We start from the raw sequence: 10,239 nt of genomic DNA, 5'->3' as shown, positions 1-10,239 counted from the left end.
GGGGGGGCGATGAATATGTACAAAAAAGAAACAGGAAAAGAAGCAGCGCCAATTGAGCCACAACAGAGCGCCGGGGACAGCTGAGGACACAAACTCACACAGAAAGGCCGACAAAGACAACATGGAGGTATATTAAACTGCGGGGCCATTAGTTCTAAGCCTGTGGCCTGAGGCTACGCCGAGCAGAATAGAGCCAGCTTTCATTAGCGAGGGCAGGTTCATGGATCCTGCGGCCACACATGCTTTCTCCAGCCTCCTCCCCCGGTTAGTCTTTTGAAGTTTCCATTTATCACAAAAAGTATTTGGTGTCACAATAAAAGGGAGACAAACTTCAAGGAGACTCAAAATGGAAAAAAAAAAAAAAGAAGCAAAGTTTGACCCCTATCAAAGGACTCATTCCACTCATTGTAAACGCTGCTAAAATCCTCCTCGGCTTTCCATGAAAACCGCCTGAGCATTAAACTACGACTCTGCCTCACAGGGAGGAAAAAAAAAGCTTTGTCTGTGGGTTTTTACGAGCAATAACACAGCCTGGAGGTGACGCCTCCGAGCTGCCTCATCTTTAAGGCTATGTTAATGAATTCACATTTACAAGATCCTCTTCCCCCTAACGCCTCAACATATGGCTTGACACCAGAAAACAGTGTCCCGTCCTTGGAAACGCAGCATCCCGTGCACAACATCCATACCATGACCGCTGTGAAATATTATAATCGTGTTAATAAAACACAGCCGCGTGTTCGGCACACTCTCTGCTCCCAGGTAAGGAGCTAAAATCCAGAACTTCATCATCGAGTCACCGGCTGTCTTCAGGCGCTGCTTCCTCTCAATAAAAATGCACATCATCACCGCCTCAGCTCGGCACTCTATTTTTTAGTGTGCTGTGCAGGAGGGGCTCCCTGTCATATAAATGACACATACTTATAATTGGCAAAATAGGCTGGAGAGTAGAACCATTTACTGTGAATACTTTGCAAAAAAAAAAATGTGACCAATCAACCGAAATGACTGACTTTTTTTTTTCTTTAACGACAAAAATAGATATAGAATATATAGCAACCTTTTCTGATTCTTTGACCAAGAGGACTGGGATATTTTTGATAGTAAGTTAAAACTGCGTTGTGACAGCTGATTATCTGACTTCATTTCACCCTCGTCGTCGTCTCCTCTCAGAAAAAGGAGACAGCGGAAAGGAGAAGTGAAAACTGTTACAAATGACTGTTTCCTTTCATCAGGATCTCTACCTACGGCTTCCTGTTGTATATAAAGATTCAAATGTCATCTGCAAACATTGGAATCCTGCACTATTTTATATCTGAACCTGGACTGAAAGCTGACTCCTGATCGAGCCTTTTTCTTTTTTTACGTTTAACCCATCTTTCAACTCTGACTCCTTCTCACTTCCCTGCTGTCCTTATTCATGTTCTGCACCGCAATCAATACGTTTCTGCCACTCCCGACTTCTTATACATAATTTAATCAGCCTACTGTTTGTGACTTGATTTACTTTGAGCATTAAGTGTACAGTAATTTCTGGACTATGGGCCGCTACTTTTTTCACACACTTTGAACCCTGTGGCTTAAATAATGATGCGGCTAATTTATGGATTTTTAACGAAGTTCATACCGCTAGCGATCAATGACTTTTCTAGTAGGCTACTGTGTGTTATACTAGTAGTTTATGTCTGTCTGTGAATGGCTGTGTGTGTATATGTGCGTGGGGTGCGCAAACTTAGTGGATGCAGCCTATGTTCTGGTTCGCTTAATACTCTGGAAATTACTGTAAATGTTCCAGGAAGTATACGAAGTACATGAGCCATCTGGTACTTTACGCTACTTGTATATTTTAAAAGCACCTCTGGCTGGTTTGATCGTTTAGTACGACAGAAAACTATAATTTGTACATTTATAATAATAATTATTTGTTGAAGTAATTGTGCAGTCCTAGCTAATGCTTCATCATCGGCTGACTCGGTATTCAATCTTTTGTTGGAGAAAAATTCTGTAGAATATAAATTTGCATCTAGTGGCTGCAAAAACAAAAGGAAAAGAAGGGAAGAAATTCTCTAGAACGCTGGTCCAAGCAGCAGGTGTGAGGACTATTATTAATTGATCCTGCTGGAAGGATTTGAGAGGTGTTTTACTTGTAAACACCCCTGCTGTTATTCAGAGCGAGGCGACCGAGGTCACATGTATTTACCAGACAGGAAATATGAGGGGAAGATACCTCCCTGCTGGTTTGACCTGAGCAGGACCTGGAGATGCAGCTGTGATGTTGAGCTGCTGCTCCCAGACACTCTGGTTTGATGAATGCTAGTGCGTAAGCAAATGTGTGTGAATGGCCTGTGAAATATAGAGGTAAACAGCGGTTTGTTGTGTGAGGTGATGTGTTTGAATCACAGTCAGACTCAGGTCTGAACTTGAATCCAAACAGGAATAAATAGCACGGATGAATATTCACTTTATCAAGAGGGAAAAGAAAATCAATGGAAAGGTTTGCTGCTGCACTCGGAGTCTGACATGAACGTTCGGCACTGAGATCAGAATATAAAACTAGGCTGAAGAAAGAAAAGAAATGTTTTGAATTAAAAACAGTTTGAAAAAGAAAAAAGAAAGTCAGGAGGCGAGGGCAGCAGCTATAGTCTGCAGGGTGAGGAGTGAAGCTGTAAATGTCGCCGCGAACCACTGTACGATCACCGGCCTCCGTTCTTAGAGTGCTCTTAGCGCCTAGCTTTGTGGAGATGGCAAACTATGACTTCTGTACAGAACAAAATAATGACTATGATTTACCCTCATTTCATTTGTTCTATTTTTTTTCAGTAATATCACCCTTGAGTAAATCACAAAGACTGTAGCTTAGCTTCGCTAGCTGGTCTTTTTTTACATTTCTCACCTTTCATAAGTGGCTTTCACTATACCACATAATAATAATTATTATTATAATATAACCATATTTTTTGCAGTTTTTATGGCACATTTTCATTTTTTAAGAAACTTTGTGAGATTCAGTTGCTAACGTCTGTATTTGTGGATATTCTCAGTTGTCCAAGTCGTCATAATAATTTCAAAAGCAGTTTTAAAGTAGGCAGGGTTTAGATAAAAGCGTCTGCTAAATGTATTGTAATATAATGTAATGTAATGTAAAGCTCTTACAGCACTGATGGGTATAAAAAATACCTAATTCTCCAAAAGAAATATCCATGACCCTGACAGTAACTGAGTCTTTGGCTGCTGTAAATATAACCAGTCATTTGGGAACCACTAAGAAAATAGTTTTTATACACTTGTCAATGAAGAAGACTCTCCAGCTTTGTAACTAAAGTACAGATTATAGATTTTTGGTGTGCGCTTTGGGAAATTGTGCCAACTTCAGTTCCACACCTTAGCCTTATTTACTTTAAACCACTGACACATTTCTGTTGTACAACATGTTTCCAGCCCACCTGAGATAATCAACGGCTGCCGCACAGACACGCTCGTCTATATAGAACACGGCGAATTAAAACGGCTAATATGCAAACGATTCAACCTGAACAATACACAGGAGCATATGTACACACACACACACGCGCGCGCGCTCTGGTATCCTGTGTCCAACTTCCTGCAGACTCTGATGTCATTTATCATATTAGGCGCTACGGCTAATTGGTCTGGACCACAAACACACGTCTGACAGGAAGTTTCTCGCAGTGACTTCAGTTCCTCCCTGAAGGTTTTTTTTTTTTTTTCCTTAGATCCAGAACATCACTGCTTCACTTAGCCAGGCTAAATATCTGCTGTTTGCACTAATATGTCCTTGGACAGCTTTGTGCTTTGACTCCGTCTGTGTTTGTGTGTGTTCTTGTTGTTTAATGCCGATTCTGCTGCGGCTTTTCTCTGGGATTTGATTTCTCCGCTTTTATTGCTGTCGCCTCCGACCCCAGAACTGTACCTGTTTGCACTCACTGACTGAGTTCTGCTCTTGGTGTCAGCCGTGGTCGTGACACTGACTTTTTAAAATCTAAATTATTTACGTAGACCACCACCATAAAAAGTAAACAAAACATCCTTGGCATTTTGCTTCTCGAAGGCATTCCCAATCATTTCAAGAGCAATTAATTTTTTGACCTACTGTATGTTTTTCTGAGCATAACTCAGTTACGTAAATATAATTAGTGGTTTTTATCAACATTTTTGCAATTTATGTCAAACATTTAGCAATGCATTTGTCATCTAATGTTTTAATTTATTGGCTATTTTTTTTAAATCTGTATATTTTAGAATTTTTTGTTTAAAATCTTCAGGATATTAATGGTTTATCTTCATTTGGCCATCTTGGCTAACATTTTAAAGCCAACGCACTGCAACATATTTTATGTTTAATATGTTTTTCTTTCAGTTCTAATGGGAATTACTTTGCATTCATCACAGTTTTTGCTCAATGTCATTCTCATTCAAATTCTTTCACATTTAGTTTCAGTCATTTTCCCTCTATATATTTTCAATGTTAAATTATGGAAAACTGGCCAAATGTTTTGGTATATTTCTACTCATCATTGGTTGTTATGCACTAAATGGTTTTTGTTAAATCTTTTGTTAAAACATGTCTATAATATACTGTAGTATATACAGTAGTTAATAGTTCTATCGTTTTGTTTTATCAAATCTAGGACTCGTCTGGACTCCAGCCGTCGATGCTAACACCAAGGACTTGGATTCAGCCAAGATAAAAATAACAACTCTACACACAAGATGAATTCCCAGACTCTAGGGGACGCTGGAGAGCCTGGAGTCTTCAAACTACAAGGAGAAAGGTCTTAAGTTGACCTGGGATTTTGGCTCCAGGATGTATTTCATTGGAATGGCTTCAACCCTACCCCAAAGTAAGCAGCTGTTTTCAATGCTACGGTTTGGTTGCTTTTACTGAAGTGACGGATATAAATACCTTAACAACATTGGCTATAAAAAAACAAAAAGCAAACTCTCACTTGTACTGTTAAAAGGTAAATAAAACATCAATAAAATGTCGTATCTCACAGGTTCGGGACGCGAGGTTACACGGATCTTACCCAGGAGGGTTAGGATGCAGCCTAAAATAGCCAAGAGGGCGCCCGTGCTCAGGCCGGTCGCCGTGTACGCCACTGCTCCGCAGGACAAGGCCACTCCGTCCGAGTCGCAGTCGCACACCCGTACGGACAGCGTGTTTGTGCTGCTGAGGGCCGGGCTCCCACTGTCCACGATCAACACCGGCAGCTGGTACACGGGCTGCTCTCGTCTCTTGAATCCGCCCCGCTTTGTCAATATGGAGGCGGTGTTGTCTGAAAAACACGAGGAAACCATGAAATCAATCCAGAAATGGACACATTAGATTGGAACATCAGCGTTATTGGTTTCAAAAGGACAACAAAAGGCGTCTTTGACAATCAAGACGCTTCACTTCTGTTCTCCCACCATCCCTGTGTTTTCTTGCTGCTGTTGTTGGACGGGATTTTACACTGGTATAAACAGAAGTACCAACAGATGGTGTTATTAGCACAATTCAAGACAGTGGCATCTCTACCCGGTTTTGGCCACCTGGTGGCTAATAACAGCTTCAGATTGATCGTCAGATCTTATTTGAAATGTTGGAGAAGGAAGAAGACGGACAGACAGTGAAGAAGGGGATAAAGTAAGTATCGTTAAAGCTGTTCAAAAAGCTATTTTTCCACAACATTTACTGTATATCAATGGACTGAAATGCATTTTCACACTGAACCCGTTATGATTGAAATGTAGATTCTATTTATTTTATTTATTTTTTTATTTTTTATTTTTTTGCCCTCAAGGACGGCAGCTTTCTTTCCCTGACGGATAGTCAGACAGCTCTCAAGTCGAGAAGGAGGTGGAAAATGAAAAAAAGAAAGAGAGGTAAGTTCTTTTCTTTCTAAATGCCACAGTAGAATAAGCCACAGAGAGCTGAAGAGAAGGTTCTGGCAGAAAAGGAAAAAAAAAAAAAACACAATTGGCTGTGACAGCTTTTGGAATAAAACATTTTAAATGTTAAATATATAGTGTGCTTAAGGTAAAAGATGCGTCTGCTACGTCTGACGTGTGCATTGAATGAAAAGACATTCGTTTTTCTTGCCAACCACAATGTTAACTTCTAACGTTATTCCCAAATTTAGTTACTTTGAAACAGAGGCTGTGGTTGCTAATCCTAACTATTACTATGTCTGCCTCTTTGTCTGAGCTCCACTGTGATTGGTCAATTATGTGAAGGCACCACTTTACAACTGTTACTTTATATTTTCTTTTCTTGTTCCTGAATTTTCTCATTGCATCTCAGATTCCTCTTAAACTGGAGAAATTGCTAATATTAGACAAGTAGCCAATTATGATCTTTTCTGTGATTGGTCAAGATTAACAACAGACCTTTCCATGGCTTTAATTAGTCTGGTTATGTCGTTATGAAGTTGTTTTTATAATTTACATTCAAGGAGAGGATTTATGTGGCGCTTTGGCCCAGAGGCAATGTCTCTGTCATTGGTGTGGAACCCCAGGGTTCACCTCCTGGGCAAGTTCGAATCCCGGTTAGGGTGGTTAATACCTTCCAGTGGACTCACCACCTGCACGAAGGTTTGGGGAGTTTTTATGGTGCATTGTGATTTGGGCGGATGGATGGAGTTTATTTATGGAATAAACCATAAAATAATCTAATATAATATGATCTAATCTGATCAGGTTCAAATAAACCATAAAATAATCTAATATAATCTGATCAGGTTTGATTTTATTCCATTCAATATGATCAAGTTAGATTACATTAGATTAGAAATGTTGCTCAGTTAACCCTATGCCTTTCCTGTGTCCAGGTACTTCTTCTCCAGCCAACTGCGTCTGCCGAGGGGTTTCCGGAAACATCTGTTTGGTTCCATGTCACAGGTCCCTGCTCGTCCATACGGCTGTACCTCAACCTTCAGGCAGGTTTTCAAAGGCTTGTGATTTTAGGAGACAGTGATTTTCTTCGCCCCCCCCACTCCACACCACCCCTCCCTCCCACTGCTGGGTTGATGAGGAAATCATTGCAGGACAAAAGGCAGCATTCCTTTTTCTCCGTGTGGCTCCATGTGATGGACTGCAGCCCACACTGAGCAGAACAAGGCCGCAGCACCGTGGGTTTTGGCATAAACTGTGTTTCTCCTCAGCTGCAGCGAAGAGTTTGTTTTTGCATTCAGCTGTTATGAACAATTACAAAAAGAGGGGTAGAGAGGGCGCTGTCACGCAGACTTATGGTTTCATTTGGCACAAGTGGGCATGCCGGGAGGAGCCAGTTACTCAGATTGCAGAGTAGATTGTGTTCAAATGCAGGGCAGGCACACAGAGCCCGAATGAGCAACGACCAAAGTGTCAGTTGAATCGCTGCCAGGCTCAACTGGGAGGAAGTGAGCAGCAAATATCCCATACCTGGGCTTGACCAACATCTTTTATGTAGTTTTTTTTTTTTTTAAACGGCCCCTGGCGATTTTCTCAAGGGAGAGTTTGATTCAGCAGCTGCATGCAGAAAGGCTGATCTGACGGCCGCCATCTTTGACAAAATCTGAGGACTTTGTAGATCATTATTACTCTGCAGGATCGAATTCAAGACTGGACTCATGACTGGGATTTTAACTAATGAAAATACCATGGTAGCATTGCAGTATATTGCTATATGATAACTGTTATTATTAGGTAGATAGAAACACATCTATCCACCTACCTATCTACCTGTCTCCCTACCTGTCTGTCTATCTGTCTGTCTATCTCCCTCCCTGTCTGTCTATCTCCCTCCCTACCTGTCTGTCTATCTGTCTGTCTATCTCCCTACCTGTCTGTCTATCTGTCTGTCTATCTCCCTACCTACCTGTCTGTCTATCTGTCTGTCTATCTCCCTCCCTCCCTGTCTGTCTATCTCCCTACCTGTCTGTCTATCTGTCTGTCTATCTCCCTCCCTCCCTGTCTGTCTTTCTGTCTGTCTATCTGTCTGTCTATCTGTCTGTCTATCTCCCTCCCTGTCTGTCTATCTCCCTCCCTGTCTGTCTACCTAGCTGTCTATCTACCAACTCCCTGTCTACCTGTCTGTCTACCTATCTAACTACCTGTCTACCTGTCTGTCTACCCTGTCTGTCTGTCTATCTATCCGTCTACCTACCTGTTTGTCTGTCTGTCTATCTGTCTGTCTATCTACCTACCTACCTGTCTGTCTGTCTACCTAACTGTCTGTCGGTCTACCTGTCTGCCTGTCTACCTACCTGCCTGCCTGTCTGCCTACCTGTCTGTCTATCTATCTACCTGTCTGTCTATCTTCCTACCTGTCTGTCTGTCTCCCTACCTGTCTGTCTGTCTAGCTACCTACATGTCTGTCTATCTACCTGTCTGCCTGTCTACCTTTCTGTCTGTCTACCTGTCTGTCTGTCTATCTATCTACCTGTCTGTCTGTCTACATATCTACCTGTCTGTCTATCTCCCTCCCTCCCTGTCTGTCTGCCTCCCTCCCTGTCTGTCTGCCTCCCTCCCTGTCTGTCTATCTACCTATCTACCTACCTGTCTATCTGTCTGTCTACCTTCCTGTCTATCTACCTACCTTCCTATCTATCTACCTACCTACCTGTATGTCTATCTATCTGTCTATCTGTCTGTCTCCCTCCCTGCCTGTCTGTCTCCCTCCCTGTCTGTCTATCTTCCTACCTGTCTGTCTGTCTACCTAACTGTCTGTCTGTCTGTCTATCTGTCTGCCTACCTACCTGCCTGTCTGTCTGCCTGCCTTCCTGTCTACCTACCTGCCTGCCTGTCTACCTACCTGTCTATCTACCAACTACCTGTCTATCTACCAACTACCTGTCTCCCTATCCACCTACCTGTCTGTCTCCCTACCTGTCTGTCTGTCTAGCTACCTACATGTCTGTCTGTCTACCTACCTATCTACCTACCTGTCTATCTGTCTGTCTATCTCCCTCCCTCCCTGTCTGTCTGTCTGTCTCCCTCCCTGTCTGTCTGCCTCCCTCCCTGTCTGTCTGCCTCCCTCCCTGTCTGTCTTTCTGTCTGTCTATCTGTCTGCCTACCTACCTGTCTGTCTACCAACTAGCTGTCTATCTACCAACTCCCTGTCTCCCTGTCTCTCTGTCTATCTCCCTACCTGTCTGTCTACCTCCCTGTCTGTCTATCTTCCTACCTGTCTGTCTGTCTACATATCTACCTGTCTGTCTATCTTCCTACCTGTCTGTCTGTCTACATATCTACCTGTCTGTCTATCTATCTGTCTGTCTATCTCCTTCCCTACCTGTCTGTCTACCTCCCTGTCTGTCTATCTACCTCCCTATCTGTCTATCTCCCTACCTGTCTATCTACCTACCTGTCTATCTGTCTGTCTATCTCCCTCCCTCCCTGTCTGTCTATCTCCCTCCCTGTCTGTCTGCCTCCCTCCCTGTCTGTCTACCTAGCTGTCTATCTACCAACTCCCTGTCCTCCTGTCTCTCTGTCTAGCTACCTACCTATCTGTCTATCTACCAACTACCTGTCTATCTACCAACTACCTGTCTACCTATCCACCTACCTGTCTGTCTACCTGTCTGTCTGTCTACTACCTGTCTGACTACATGTCTACCTACCTGTCTGTCTACCTGTCTCTCTGTCTATCTACCTACCTACCTATCTGTCTGTCTACCTACCTGCCTGCCTGTCTGCCTACCTGTCTGTCTATCTGCCTACCTGTCTGTCTATCTATCTGTCTGTCTATCTCCCTCCCTCCCTGTCTGTCTGCCTCCCTCCCTGTCTGTCTTTCTGTCTGTCTATCTGTCTGTCTACCTTCCTGTCTATCTACCTACCTGTCTGTCTGTCTATCTATCCGTCTACCTACCTGTTTGTCTGTCTGTCTTTCTGCCTGTCTATTTACCTACCTACCTATCTACCTACCTGTCTGTCTACCAACTAGCTGTCTATCTACCAACTCCCTGTCCTCCTGTCTCTCTGTCTAGCTACCTACCTATCTGTCTATCTACCTACCTAGCTACCTACCTGTCTACTACCTACCTGTCTGTCTACCTATCTGTCTATCTACCAACTACCTGTCTACCTATCCACCTACCTGTCTGTCTACCTACCTACATGTCTGTCTATCTACCTGTCTGCCTGTCTGTCTGTCTACCTACCTACCTATCTGTCTATCTACCCGTCTGTCTACCTACCTGTCTAGCTACCTACCTGTCTACCTACCTACCTACCCGTCTGTCTATCTGTCTACCTATC

General features: G+C 42.9%; 1 protein-coding gene across 2 annotated transcripts in view; it reads right to left on the bottom strand.

Moving 5' to 3' along the window:
- The window catches only part of cdh7a (cadherin 7a), a 187,916-nt gene that overhangs the window by 6,679 nt on the left and 170,998 nt on the right, over positions 1 to 10,239 (bottom strand). For both annotated transcript variants that reach the window (XM_017031627.2, XM_017031628.2), the window contains exon 11: positions 5,049 to 5,297. In XM_017031627.2, the coding sequence (XP_016887116.1) occupies positions 5,049 to 5,297 (249 nt within the window). The remainder of the gene's footprint in view (positions 1 to 5,048; positions 5,298 to 10,239) is intronic.

This window comes from Cynoglossus semilaevis, chromosome 3 (assembly GCF_000523025.1).
Source record: "Cynoglossus semilaevis isolate Cse_v1.0 chromosome 3, Cse_v1.0, whole genome shotgun sequence".
In the NCBI taxonomy this organism is placed as follows: domain Eukaryota; kingdom Metazoa; phylum Chordata; class Actinopteri; order Pleuronectiformes; family Cynoglossidae; genus Cynoglossus; species Cynoglossus semilaevis.
This window is presented reverse-complemented; position numbering and strand designations above follow the sequence as displayed.